General features: G+C 40.7%; 1 protein-coding gene across 3 annotated transcripts in view; it reads right to left on the bottom strand.

The window, feature by feature from the left end:
- FRMD4B (FERM domain containing 4B) overlaps positions 1-15,755 on the bottom strand; it is a 596,661-nt gene that overhangs the window by 202,047 nt on the left and 378,859 nt on the right. For all 3 annotated transcript variants that reach the window (XM_078661469.1, XM_078661468.1, XM_078661470.1), the window contains exons 6-7: positions 3,022-3,078; positions 2,125-2,147 (exon numbers count right to left, since the gene is read on the bottom strand). In XM_078661469.1, coding sequence (XP_078517595.1) covers positions 2,125-2,147; positions 3,022-3,078 — 80 coding nt within the window. The remainder of the gene's footprint in view (positions 1-2,124; positions 2,148-3,021; positions 3,079-15,755) is intronic.

Genomic DNA, 15,755 nt, shown 5'->3' with positions numbered 1-15,755 from the left:
AGGATTAGATGTAGGTTCCGCACAGAACGCACTCAAGGAGTGTCAGACTTATGTTGCGAAAAACTAATGAAAACAAATTGTTTAAAAAATTGATCTAAGGGGCATAAGAGTTTCTTCTACCTAAGCTTGGCAACAGAACACCATGTGTTAAACACTTAGTTAGTACCAAATTAGTATGTGGCTCTTAAATTCAGAGTCTAAATCAAAGAGAACATGCTTCAAAATGAGTGTTGATACTCTGGCGCAAGGTTTACCACATCATAGAGCAAACTGGGAGTTTGTGATCTGGGCGCTTTACATCCCTTAGTAACAAGATCATTTTTTTCAACATGGCTTCGTCTTGGATTGGCACTGTGATGGCAGCTTAAAGAGGCCTTAAAGTAGCACCGACCCTATAGTGCTTGGCATTATTGACACTCTGACCTATTCCACCACACAAATTAGGCACAATTTAAGTGGGAGCATAAGTGACAAACGATTAGGGGGATCCAGCGATCAGGGACCGATACTTTTTCATAAACATAGGCCCATTTACACTGCCCAACTAATCCCTTCTCACTGGGGTTCAGTGTGATACAAGTTACTCAAGGGCATGGAGCTGCAATTGGATGAAGTGAATTTAGGATACTGTACTTGAATGTTGAGAAAAGGGGGTGAGTTGCAGAAAACATGGATGCTTGGTATCAAGGAGCAAGAAGCAAATGCAGGCATAGAAAAGCAAAAATACATTACAAACAGGGTCATCCCAATGTGGTGCAGGAAAGCACAAACTAGTGGGGATGGAAATTGCCTAGTGCAGTGCCCTTTATGAATCAATTGTTACTCTGATATAGACATATGCACAACATGTGCCAGGTGGTTTCACAACTATGAACCATTTTGCTGAAATCTGACAAATAAAATGCTTTTAGATTTAATTGAAAATGCAGATGTGTCTTCTCAGGAGTTGGAACCCTAACCTAATCAACACAAGGAGAACAAAAGTTAAAGGCTGAGTACAGTTTTTGACTCCTACTGCCAGCATACATTAGTACCCCACTGCAAGAATTTACAGCTAAGTTAATGGTAATGTGGCCTCGTTTGAATCATGCATATTAAACAGGGGATCCTGGCCAAATCCGAATGCTGTTTGTGAGGCTTGGCGCTGTAAATTAAACATTCGGCCACGATTAGCCAAGAATTATAAACGTTTCAAAGGACGCCCGAGCCCCCTCCCATACCAGCTGAAGGAGAGTCTAGTAAACACAAACCAAGCCTCTGCCAGCCACAAGTAAAACATTAACCCACCCGCTGCTGGCCTGCGGAGTGTGTATTTGTTCAGCAAGTTGTTCCAGATAGAAAGCTCGTGTCTCAAGTTCAAAAGCTTTATGGTCACCACGCCAGTGGGCAGGGCCCTCCAGGAGTCTGTGCAGCGAGGCGGAGCAGCGACTCAAAGTCTCACAGGTCGAGAACAATGCAGGCAAGAGGTCAAGTGCAGGAGGGCTGGGGCCTCTCCGAGGCAGCTGCAGAAGCAGGCAGCAGAGGGAACGGCAAAGACAGCTGGCAAGCTGCATCCATCCCACTGCTCACATCAGGGCACCACAGACATACCCACTACTCGAAACTGATATTTATTCTAAAAAGTTGCACCGAGCCCACCAGGGCTGCATCTGTGCTTGCAAAACAGCAGGCTGCTTTTCACCGTTTGGCCTTGTGAATAGGCAAACTAAACAGAATTCTCAACCTGTCAATGTTTTAACGAGGACAGGTTCGCTGGCACGGCAAGGCTGGTGCAACTCAACTTTTTCGTGAAATGTTTTGGAAATGTATCATTGTGCTGTATATAATTGCGTTTATATAGCCCTTACTACCACCGACAAGTGGTTTAAGAGCGTCATGATTGTGATTAAATATGAATGTGAAATACGGATTTGTTCCACCAACAGAAAGCCACTCGAGGGGGTGGATAAAGATGTTTACAAATAAATCCTACTCGGAAACAAACTGTAAAACATGTTTTTCTTGTTACTTATAGCAAGACAGTCACATAGGTCTGCATTACATTCAGCAAACATTCACATTTAAATTAAGGACTTGCACCCAGCGTTGCATGCACATAAGTAATTCAATGATAAATGGTATTACCTGGTGTAGTCTCCCTTGGCTTCCTGCAAATGCAACAGCAATAAAATATAAAAACAATGTTAAATTATTCAGAATCTGCTGGACAACACAGGAACGGAAACTCAGTCTAGCTGTTGTAGTGTTCAGCACATACTTAATTGATTTAAATAAATAAAACGGCTGCACTTGACCACTTATGCGGAAACATCAGGACATTCTCATTGACTTGAAAGAAACCCCACCAACTAGCTTGCTAATCCTGGGTAAGCACAGATGGCATTGTGAAAATCACTGCTATGCACAATTGTGTCTATTCGCGTTAATCAACGTGATCACTGCAATGAGAGCACGCGCTGTCCACAACAATACTATTGCTTTCCAGACAAATGCAACAGGGTCACTAACCCCGAACAAGCCTAGTTCAGCATTTCTCATCACGGAAAATATTGTATTTTGTTAACATGCAAGTTAATAATTTGAAGGATCCTTGTGGGTGCTTCTGTTTCAGTGATGCTGAAGCATTGAGTAGAGTTATTTACGCACACTATGAAATAAATAAAGACTACTATACGGCATAAAACAAAATACGTTTCCAACCATTACACCTTCATTTTTACTGACACATTCTGCGCGGGTTTTATACTGAACAGTGAACACATTTTAACACTCAGAAGGAACATGTTCTAGTTGTCATGTTTTACTAATGTAGTTATGTTTGTGGGAGGTGGCGAGCGCGACTATTTATCATGTTGCTTGACAAACATTTTCAGCTATTTTATTCGGAGGCTGGTCGCATCTGAAGGCTGTTCTTAAAACACAGGGGGTGCTGCATCGTGTCCGTGCTAAAGTGGGAAGGTGTCAGGTACATTCCACGTCAGAGGGTAAATAAAAGAGGCAGCACTTGCCGCGGACACTTACCTGCAGTATCAGGGCAGCTAGCTTGAAGACCGTGTTGCTCTCAACCTCGATTTGACCCTGTAGAAATAAAAAACAGAAGAACTCAGCGACTCCTGCCCGGTAAACCCGTGCAGCAGAGTGGAGCCTGTCACAGCTCGGCACCTTCAAGTTCGGCTTACTTGCAGGCTAAACCATTGCGCAGCCGACGGGAGGGGGAGTCGCGGAGTGAGGGGGTTAAACAGGGCGCGCAGCTCGGCGCTGAAACGCTGTCATTACTCCCAGGCGAGCCTTTCCGAACAGATGACTCAGGATAAATTTAATAAGCGGTTGGCTGCAGAATAATTCCCGCTGTTCCCTGTTATTACCTTGCCGGATGAAAGTGGCCGGCTCTGCAGGTTTCACCCTCGGAGATCGGCCTGCCCGAGTCCGAGATAATATTTCTCCGTCCTGTCAGGATTATCCTTAGACATACACAGACACACACTCGAGCGCCGCCCCCACCCGAGGAAACCTAAACACACCCAGCGCATTTCACCTCCAAAACTCACGACTGCACTCTACTTTGTTGATTGTTGATTTCTGTTAGGAATTATTTCTACACAAGCAACAGCGCACTTTCTTTTATTTTTTGTTGTGTAACGATTTCTTTTTTGGGATTTTTTATTGATATAATGTGATTGTTCCCTTTTTAATATTTTAACTTCTATTTTTATACGTTTCTATATTGTTAAGGTTTTAATTGACCAAACATAAAAAAATTACACTGTACACACTTGTTGTATTTTTGTAAAAGGGAAAATGAAATTATTCTTGCACATAAACGTTACTAGTGTGCTATTTGGATCATATTATTCATGTCTTTTGTTAGGGGGAGTGTTTCAAAGCCACTTCAGTGTCAACTGGCACAAAAGGTGGCCAGGAAACTCATTTTCAGTCTTTTCTGTTCCCGCTGCTTCCCTCAAGAAAGAAGGCCCCGAGCAGTGCACCCCGTGTAACAGGATTCTAGAAGGCCATGGGGATAACAATGACAAGCTTTCTACCGCAGACTGTATTTTAATTCTTCCTGACTTCTTGCAGGACAAAAGACTGGTTGAAAAATTGACATCCTAGCCCAAGGGCATGTTTCCAATGGATAGATAGCATTATGTTTTTTTTTTATTTGATGGGAGTGAATTGTACAGAAACCCCACTTAGTATCTTCACTTCACTTCTCTTCAATGATACAACCAGTGGCGGGGTAGACTACTTCAACACAGAGGATAAACCAATTTGAAATAAACTGGGTGACATTTTTAAACACGGAGTAGACATTTTCCCAGAGAGATTATTGAACACCAATCCACATTGTTTGTTCCTAGTTGCAAGAAATAAGTGTAGTTTGTGAACAGAATACAGTTTGTTTACCCATCAGGCATGTTGGCACTTCAGGATTTCAGCCTCCAGCCCACAATAAATTAAACGTACTTACCAGATATGTGAGGATTTACCATCCTTACTTGTTGACAAACACCTCAAGCAGCAGGGTTTAGTTGCTAAAGACGGTTTTGAGCTTCTCTATAATTATTTATTTTGCAAGGACGCATAAGTGTACTTATTCTTAAAGGAGGCCATATTTCTCTCATAGAAGCATGATTTTGTTAGCATTAACTCTAGTTTCATAGTCAGAAACTAATGATAAAGACACTTGCTGATCTAGTAGTAGGGATTTTAATGGAGTTTGCAACGCTGTTGCTTCCCACATCAATCTCCTTTAAACCACCATGCTACCCCAGGACATAGAATTAGAAAGCCACTATAAGTGTCTTAAAGAACAAAACAGCACTCACAGAGAACAGGGGCTGAGAAACTATGCATTTAAATATCATTTACTTAACATCTTTAACTGCAACACAGAATGGCAACCTTTTGCTTTTGATTTGCCTCCTTCTAGGATGGTCTCATATCTTACGTTGCCACTTAAACCCATGAGGTGACAGGCATGAAACCCACTCTGGTGCAAGTGACATTAGGGATGAGCACCACGTCTGTTTTTCACCTGAAAATGACCAGTGAGTAGGTAATAAAAACTACCAATAGCAAGCGGTTTTTGCACCCATTATGTTCATGCTATATTCCTATGAACAATGTTTTGTATGGGATGTTGCCATCATTTTGAAAGATGATGGTAGCTGCCTGTTAAAAACCTGGCAATGGAGTTCCTGGATTCAGTCCAGGCCACTGTTGCACTGCTATGATCACTCAAAATGAGTGTAAATCCAGAATTTCAAAAAGTATACAGACTATTTCATATTAATTCGTTACTTGTACACATTGTAATCATGCATAAGTTCACAATTTAACTCATTTTCATTTTATTCAATTGATAGTTTCATATATAAATTCACAAGAAAGCGCAATATGTGACGTTGTTGCAAATTCACAAGCATCTACATGTAAACAACAATATGATTATACGCATCCCAATGCATTTCGGGCAGATAACAGTGCCCTTCTTCAGGGGAATCTGTGAAATGATATAACATAATGTAAGTATCTATTAGCGGCAGAATATACATGGAGACATTCTAGAGATTGTCAGGGTTTATCAAACTCAACTATCTGTGCCAAAGTAACTAAAACAGTGTTTGCAAACATGAGCAAACATAACGAAATGTGGCGTGACCCATTAAATGCGTGGGTGGTGATTGCTTAAGCATGAAAGCTTACTCTTCATAAACACAACAAGTGTAGTGTGTTGTGTCCTATCTTAGTATCCTTAGTCGAAATGTTAATATGTGCCAATGCAATTTCATGCTTCAAGTGACTCAAGTTTAGTGCCATGCAGGTCTTGACTTAGTTAGAAACGGTATCAAGCAATTATGGTGGCCCGAGGTGAGCATGCATAAAGTGGAACTTAGGCGCTTATGGAAAGCCTTACTTCAGTGCGCTAATTCCGTTTCCGGATATCAGGAGATACCCTTCTGCGGTTCCAGCTCTATTGTGGATAAAAATAACCCAACATGTTTTAACTAATGGCCATGAGGTGTACTCCCATATTATTAAACAAACAGACAGACGCGATTACCGTATAGGCGAATGTGCACGATCCTCTGTGAAAAAACGAACAACACGGGTCAAATAGTTATCGTATGCTACTGAGGCGGTGCTCGACATATACCGTGTGCCATTGTTGGGCTTACCGTGAATGTTAACCGCGGGTGCTCTTCAGCGTAAACGACGGTGCCGGTATGGTGGAAAACGCTAACAGGAAGTGACTATTTGTGTGGTGAATAATAGACATAAATGACGGACCGCGGTAGCGCCATGTTGGGAGAGTGAATAAAGCTACAATCTCTACCGAACGTGTAAACTATTCAGAATGTAAAAACCCAATTGTACACAATGTGTCGGTCCATGTCCACTTCATTGCGAAAAGCTCTATAATGATATCTGCCACTAAACGTGTGCACAATCTACTTAACTAAGTCGGATACTAGGCTCTCTGTCAAACAAAGGTAAACACTAATGACAGACTGTGATAAAGGTTGTATCACCTTGGAAGATGAATGGATGGAAACATTTTGCCTTTAAAAACATTGTGATACTGTTGGAAAAAATGGTCAGCTACATATTTAGTGCAGAAACTTAAGTGATAAATTAAGTTAAATTAAAGAAGTCACAGCAGAAAACGCGGAATTGCTGGTGTAACACTGAGCAGTATTAATATGTAAGCACTAGTCTGCAGAATATGTCAATTCATATCAGTTGCATTAAAAAACCACTTACAGGTACAATGTGGAAGAATCTGCCACTGCCGGTGTGCACAATCTAGATGATTGAATGGAATAGAATATACATGTGGTTACATAAAGCATGACAGTTCAAACTTATCATTGAGCCCTGTCGGTGTCAAGGTTTGTAAGAACCATATCCAGTGTGTCTCACGTTGCGACAAGAGTTTCGCTCGGTCATGTTCTGGACTAGATTCAATGGTTTGGAGAACCCCGAATCTAAGTTGGGATATGTTGTGTTTGGCAGTAACCCAATGCATGGCCAGAGGAGAAGTGGTGTTCTGCGTGCGTATACGGCTTTTGTGCTCTGTGATTCTTATGCGCACACTACGTTCTGTTTTGCCAACGTAATATAAGTCGCACGGACATTTGATGTAATAAACTACGAAATCACTATTACAATTTGTGGTGTGTGAAAACGTAATGGTTTTGCCCGATCTTGGGTGGTTCATTGACTTGCCAGTTACTGCATTATTACAATTAGAGCAATTGTAACATTTATTGAACCCTCTATGCGTGACCTTGGGTTGAGATTGTTTTTTGTTCAAGATCTCCTTCAAATTACTTGCCCTTCTGTATGCAAATAATGGGGGAGTGTTGAATATTCCAACGAAATCAGGTTCCGATTACATCAGACTCCATCGATTAAGAATAATCGATTTTACTTGTCGTGATTGGGTTGAGTATGTTGATACGAAAACTTCTCTAGATGAGGTCTTGGTCATTTGTTTCTTCTCAAGAAGTGACTCACGGGTCACTAGTGCAATTCTGTCAGTGGCTTGATCTAAAACAGGATCAGGGTAACCTCTCTGCCTGTATTTACTTTTGGCGACTTCAACCATCTGCAAGCCCTCACTATCTTCTGAGTGGATCCTTTTGATTCGGAGAAACTGGGAGTACGGGAGATGTTTTTTCAAAGGCCAGGGGTGAAAGCTATGGTACTGTAAAGCGTTATTCCTGTCAGTGGGTTTAGTGTAAATGGAGGTGGTTACCTTAGAATCTGATAGTTTAACCAATACATCTAGGAATGCTATTTGCTCATTGGAAATGTGGTGGGTGAACTCCAATGGGACCTCTATGGGGTTTTCCGGAGCTCCCAGCTATGCGAACATCTTCATGATGAAGTACGAGCAGGAGAACATCCTCTCCCGCCCACAGTGGAACACCAAATTGCTTATCTATAAGCGCTACATCGATGATATTTTCATCATGTGGCAGGGCACCAAAAATGAGTTGGAACAAAATATTCTGCAACTTAATAGCATCAACCCTCGGATTCAGTTCACCCACCACATTTCCAATGAGCAAATAGCATTCCTAGATGTATTGGTTAAACTATCAGATTCTAAGGTAACCACCTCCATTTACACTAAACCCACTGACAGGAATAACGCTTTACAGTACCATAGCTTTCACCCCTGGCCTTTGAAAAAACATCTCCCGTACTCCCAGTTTCTCCGAATCAAAAGGATCCACTCAGAAGATAGTGAGGGCTTGCAGATGGTTGAAGTCGCCAAAAGTAAATACAGGCAGAGAGGTTACCCTGATCCTGTTTTAGATCAAGCCACTGACAGAATTGCACTAGTGACCCGTGAGTCACTTCTTGAGAAGAAACAAATGACCAAGACCTCATCTAGAGAAGTTTTCGTATCAACATACTCAACCCAATCACGACAAGTAAAATCGATTATTCTTAATCGATGGAGTCTGATGCAATCGGAACCTGATTTCGTTGGAATATTCAACACTCCCCCATTATTTGCATACAGAAGGGCAAGTAATTTGAAGGAGATCTTGAACAAAAAACAATCTCAACCCAAGGTCACGCATAGAGGGTTCAATAAATGTTACAATTGCTCTAATTGTAATAATGCAGTAACTGGCAAGTCAATGAACCACCCAAGATCGGGCAAAACCATTACGTTTTCACACACCACAAATTGTAATAGTGATTTCGTAGTTTATTACATCAAATGTCCGTGCGACTTATATTACGTTGGCAAAACAGAACGTAGTGTGCGCATAAGAATCACAGAGCACAAAAGCCGTATACGCACGCAGAACACCACTTCTCCTCTGGCCATGCATTGGGTTACTGCCAAACACAACATATCCCAACTTAGATTCGGGGTTCTCCAAACCATTGAATCTAGTCCAGAACATGACCGAGCGAAACTCTTGTCGCAACGTGAGACACACTGGATATGGTTCTTACAAACCTTGACACCGACAGGGCTCAATGATAAGTTTGAACTGTCATGCTTTATGTAACCACATGTATATTCTATTCCATTCAATCATCTAGATTGTGCACACCGGCAGTGGCAGATTCTTCCACATTGTACCTGTAAGTGGTTTTTTAATGCAACTGATATGAATTGACATATTCTGCAGACTAGTGCTTACATATTAATACTGCTCAGTGTTACACCAGCAATTCCGCGTTTTCTGCTGTGACTTCTTTAATTTAACTTAATTTATCACTTAAGTTTCTGCACTAAATATGTAGCTGACCATTTTTTCCAACAGTATCACAATGTTTTTAAAGGCAAAATGTTTCCATCCATTCATCTTCCAAGGTGATACAACCTTTATCACAGTCTGTCATTAGTGTTTACCTTTGTTTGACAGAGAGCCTAGTATCCGACTTAGTTAAGTAGATTGTGCACACGTTTAGTGGCAGATATCATTATAGAGCTTTTCGCAATGAAGTGGACATGGACCGACACATTGTGTACAATTGGGTTTTTACATTCTGAATAGTTTACACGTTCGGTAGAGATTGTAGCTTTATTCACTCTCCCAACATGGCGCTACCGCGGTCCGTCATTTATGTCTATTATTCACCACACAAATAGTCACTTCCTGTTAGCGTTTTCCACCATACCGGCACCGTCGTTTACGCTGAAGAGCACCCGCGGTTAACATTCACGGTAAGCCCAACAATGGCACACGGTATATGTCGAGCACCGCCTCAGTAGCATACGATAACTATTTGACCCGTGTTGTTCGTTTTTTCACAGAGGATCGTGCACATTCGCCTATACGGTAATCGCGTCTGTCTGTTTGTTTAATAATATGGGAGTACACCTCATGGCCATTAGTTAAAACATGTTGGGTTATTTTTATCCACAATAGAGCTGGAACCGCAGAAGGGTATCTCCTGATATCCGGAAACTGAATTAGCGCACTGAAGTAAGGCTTTCCATAAGCGCCTAAGTTCCACTTTATGCATGCTCACCTCGGGCCACCATAATTGCTTGATACCGTTTCTAACTAAGTCAAGACCTGCATGGCACTAAACTTGAGTCACTTGAAGCATGAAATTGCATTGGCACATATTAACATTTCGACTAAGGATACTAAGATAGGACACAACACACTACACTTGTTGTGTTTATGAAGAGTAAGCTTTCATGCTTAAGCAATCACCACCCACGCATTTAATGGGTCACGCCACATTTCGTTATGTTTGCTCATGTTTGCAAACACTGTTTTAGTTACTTTGGCACAGATAGTTGAGTTTGATAAACCCTGACAATCTCTAGAATGTCTCCATGTATATTCTGCCGCTAATAGATACTTACATTATGTTATATCATTTCACAGATTCCCCTGAAGAAGGGCACTGTTATCTGCCCGAAATGCATTGGGATGCGTATAATCATATTGTTGTTTACATGTAGATGCTTGTGAATTTGCAACAACGTCACATATTGCGCTTTCTTGTGAATTTATATATGAAACTATCAATTGAATAAAATGAAAATGAGTTAAATTGTGAACTTATGCATGATTACAATGTGTACAAGTAACGAATTAATATGAAATAGTCTGTATACTTTTTGAAATTCTGGATTTACACTCATTTTGAGTGATCATAGCAGTGCAACAGTGGCCTGGACTGAATCCAGGAACTCCATTGACATTAATTAAACTAGGGCTCTAGCAGAATCCCTTAGACTGCTGCACGCCACTGTTAAGTTATTACACGCATAACAACTAGTTATAATCAGATTAATTAGTTTATCGAGTGCAAACGCTGCTGCGTTACCCCTCTTGTTAAAAACCTGGGGCAATTTATTTTATTTATTATATTATTAAACGTATAATGCGCACAGCTACCCACAATGGGTTTCCCGGGGCTAGGGACAGACTGGAGAAGAACTAGCAGAGTGACATTGCAATTAGAGGAACCTCCGACACTACTGCTGAAAGAGCCAGGTTTTAAGACCCTTGCGAAAACGGAGAAGATTACATTCCGTTTTCAGGGTCATGGGTAGGGCATTCCACATCTTAGGACCCAAATGTGAGAAAGAACGACCTCCCATTTTAACCAGCCTAAAGTACAATTTGGGCTCAGTTCGTAATGAAAGCATGTGCTAAAATTGATGCAATGCAAATATTGCTTACGCCTATTTTAACAGTTAATCACTAACCAAGATAACTAAATTAGTATCCCATGACAACTTTCTTCTAGCTTGCACCACCATGCCAAAGCAGAAGGGTCAGTGACAGAAGTCCATCCAAGCAGTGCAGAACACTAAACAAGACATTCTCCCTTCTCACCAGCCATGAGATGAAAGTACTTAAACACCAACACATGAGTGCAGGAATTTAAGTATCATAAATAGACATTCATTCAAAACAAACCAACAAAAGTGGTCAATTCTGTTATTGGCTAGCTGCAGCGTGGAGGCAGGTGGAACGTCACCCCTAAACGTATACTTCTATAACATTTGTCTGAGCAAACTTGTAAGGCAATGGTCTACAGTAGACAATGTTGCCCATCACTTGTCCAATGATATGCTCTTAGGGTTATGGAAGTACGGAAGGAATTGTAATTCTTCTAACATCTTATTAGGTAGTACACTCCAGTAGAACTCTGACTTTTTAACATGGAAGAGGACAAAGACACGTTTTCACACCTTGCCAAATTCCTTAAATGCACTCTTGATGCCCTGCACAAACCTTGCAGCCCAAACTAAATTAGAGCTAGGAAGCTAAAAAAGCATGTGTAGGATTGTATGGGCATGTCGGTGTCAAAAGGTGGCTGCATTGCCAGTTTATGAAATTTGTTTATTGTGTACGGGATTTCTGCTTACTTCCAATCAATGGATATTTCATCTCTTTAATCCAGAATGTTGTTTGCTAATTGGCTGTACGTCTTGGCAGTTACTGCCTTTGCAAAAATATGTACATCACTTGCTGCATCTGTTCTTGGCGTACATAGACCAATTCTCTTTTTTGTTTTACTTGTTGGCTTGCCACATCCCTCTAAAGTAAAGAAATTTCCCCTTCTGTTGCCAAAAACACTGGACCTCTTGTTTTGCCTCAACACAGACAAATTAGCTGTTATATTATGCAGATTTGTTGAGTGCACTATCACAGAGTGTTTACTGGCACTGAGCAGGTGTGTGTGTAGACACACCTAGGGCCTAGTAGGACTACTGGAAAAGCCAGGCCTTCAGTTTCTAACAGAATTCAGGAAGTGAGAAAAAGGCTCTTATGTGTAGCAGGGGTTGTTCCACGCTTCAGGAGCTCATCCATTAATGAGGGGTATATCTTGGGGGAAGGGGCTTGGGACTTCACACTCTTGGAAATAAATATCTTAGTGGTTTGGAATGGGTGTTACCGTGTCTGTGTTGGATTTCCTTAGTGTGAGCAGCACTGCTGACACACAGGACCATATTACCCGTAACCCTAGAAATGTTTCTTCACTCCAATACCTCTTCTCTCTATCACAAACCCATGACAGGCGAATACAAGGATTCCGATTAACACTCTGTGAGACCTGATGATAACAGAAGAAGCACTGATGCAGTTAAACCCTTCCCACTGAAAACTGTGCTCTCATCCTTTATGAATGGATGCAAGAAGTTTTCACTTGTTTAATTTTGATGGTAAACATGGTTTGTCAAAGGCTCACATGTAGTTATGTAATTCCCACTCAACATAAACAATCTTGATTGTTTCCCACCACCCCACATTGTATAAAGTGCTCCGTTGCTTCCTAGGTAGGGTCCCGCTATACAAATACCAAATACATACATACATAGATTGTCAAATTATCTTTGCTTTTATTGTGGTGTGGAAGTCAGGGAAAACATCGATCGTTCCTCGTTCAATGGTTTTTCCAGTTCTTGGGAGAAGACGAAAGGTGTGGAACATGACAAAAGCACAACGTCTCTCTTTGCATGTATATGGTAGGTATCTGCAGCAATTTAAGGTTGGGGTGACACTACTGCTTATGTACAAATGTTCACTGTAAAGTATTCGGCTGGGACGTGGATATAGGAGTACATATAAATGAAGTACCTTTCATAAAATATCCTGCAGTCTCACTCACAAATTAAAGAAAAGTAACAGTTTTAGTGCTCCTTTGTGGCAAGTCCCCGTTTGTGAGCCCTTCACCTGCACACTGTCCTAACAGCATCAGCCCTGTCCATCCCCACCTGCAATCCCTCTCTTCCCCCCTGCCGCTTTATAGGTAAAGAATGTCCTGCTCCTGAGTGGAAGGACATCCTGCAACTGAAAACAGCTCAGTTGTGTCGTAAAACTAGATGGGAGAAGGCAGTAAGCATCACTAGCCTTTGATAAAGGGAAGTGTGTGTGTACACACACACACACACCCACACACACCCACACACCCACACCCACACACACCCCCACACACACACCCTACAGGTTAAAGAGTTCTGTAGGATATGCTCAAATCTTCTATTAATTTATTGATAGCTTTTCGCAAGCTCATTTTAAGGCCTCTATGTATAGACAGATTTGAAGAGCTGTAAGAATGTAGTTTACTTTTGAGAATATTGTGTTTACACCCACTGACACCCCAACACTCACAATACTCTGCAACCATATTCAATACCTCCCACACCCCTTTAGTATTACTCCTCTTTACCAACTTGAGGTCTCCCACACATGCTCACCATACTATGGTCTTAGCTCTGGCATTAGCAAAGGCCTTTTGATTAGAATAATAGTTTATCTGTTTTTGTTTAATTCACATTCTTCTTCCACCCACTAAACGTAAAGCATGGGGCAGATGGTCAGACCACTTCAGGAAATAGGCTAATTTCACTGTGAGTGATGGCATTTTGTTTCTTTCAGAAGGAGCACATCCACACATAAAGTAGTTTGTTTCATTGTAATACACCACTTTGGCAAAACAAAACAAGAATTGACAAATTCAAAAGGATGGCGCCAACACCAGACTATATTAGTTCTGTCAATGATTATTTGCAAACTCTGGCGATGTCAGGAAGTCTCAGATTCATGCTCCCAATGTATGGACTTAGGTAGATCCCTGGCATAAGAAAGAAGCAGTCATAGTGAACAGATTCAAACCAGCATAAACAGGCAAAAGTGATATAAATGTCAAAGTCAATTTAATCTTAGTAAGCCATGCAAGGTCTGTGGCAGTAGCTGGTAAAATATATCGATATTAGAATAACAAGACAGTTCTTATCTTCAGTCATATGTAGTGTTTCTAAGAATGTCACTCAGAAGGTAACCTAGTAAAGTAAAAATACTGTGATAATTAACATAATTTGCATACAGTGGACCTCTGTTTATTTAGAGCGGCAAAGTGGGGGAAAAATGATGGGTTGGAATGCTATGCAGAACGACTGCCAGTGGTATAGATTGTTTGCAAGCATTCCTCCCATCACCTTTTAGTGTTTGAGATACACATAACTTTCTATTCACCAAGGAGTGAATAGAAAGTTAAACACATACTGAAATTCCATGCCAGGAATCAATCGAATCATTGACAACAACAGGGGCAACCCTATACACCTGAACCAGGGGCAATCAATAATTGGGCCTAACAATGGTTCAAGTTATCAATATCAATGTTCACAATTATTCAATAACAATGCATTAATGAAACAGAAAAAGAAAGAAAAAAGAGAGAAAGAAAAAGAAGAAAAGAAACCCCCCTATAAGAAGTATTAGAAAAATATATACTTTTTATTCAATACATAGTTAAAAAACAATCTGAGATAATGTGCTCAGAAACATACACTATTACATAAAGAAATTAATATACAATACACAACCAGTCAAATGGCAAACCGAAGGAATTACACAGCAAGGGGTGTTCAGGACAAAACTGAAACAACAACAGGCAAGACGATGTGTCCTTCATTAGTTATGGCCACATATACGTCAACCGCGTTTCCACCTTTGTATAATTACACGGTCATCATCAGGACAAAATATTTTTCAAACTGACTGCCACCCCACATGATTTCACAGATTTCAGTGGTATACTGCATATATATCGAACGACCAAATGATTCAAGTTTTTTTTAAAAAGATGCCAGATATCCGATCGCTGCGCACAGAATTTATATTATTAAACTTATATTGCTCAAAGCAGCTTCCTGACTCAGCTGCCGTGTGAGGGACGTGTTTCCTTTACGCCAAAGTTAAGCACACAGAAGATTTGAACCCTTGGCTAAATCCGCTAAAGTAATATATGCAGCCATGAAGGAGATGCTTTGAGCAATATAAGTTATATGTGCTGCAACTTATGGTTGAGAACTAATTGGCGTGGCACAATTTAATAATATAAATTTTGTATGCAGCCCTTAATGTGAAATAATATCACAGGAATCTCTCAAACATATTTTTGAGATTTTTTGGTTAGGGTGAAAGATATATCAATTTTTCTGCGATTTGGACATTCCCTAACCAGATTAAGAAAATAGAAAATGCATTCTCTAATCAAACATGACTGTGAGTTCTAGAATAATTTGAATATCTTGATATTAGCTGAATGGCAGCGAAAGAGATAATTGATATAAAAAAAGCTCAGCAGTGTGAGGGGTTCCCAACAGAAAGAAGCTTCTCTAGGCAAAAACAGCATGTTGGATATTGGGGAAGAGAGCTACTGCTTAACAAGTGTTAACATGCAAGAAGATTGTTAACTCATGAAAATAAATTGGAAATAAAACCTCCCTGCCTTTGTTG

Source organism: Lissotriton helveticus, chromosome 9 (genome assembly GCF_964261635.1).
Source record: "Lissotriton helveticus chromosome 9, aLisHel1.1, whole genome shotgun sequence".
Taxonomy (NCBI): domain Eukaryota; kingdom Metazoa; phylum Chordata; class Amphibia; order Caudata; family Salamandridae; genus Lissotriton; species Lissotriton helveticus.
This window is presented reverse-complemented; position numbering and strand designations above follow the sequence as displayed.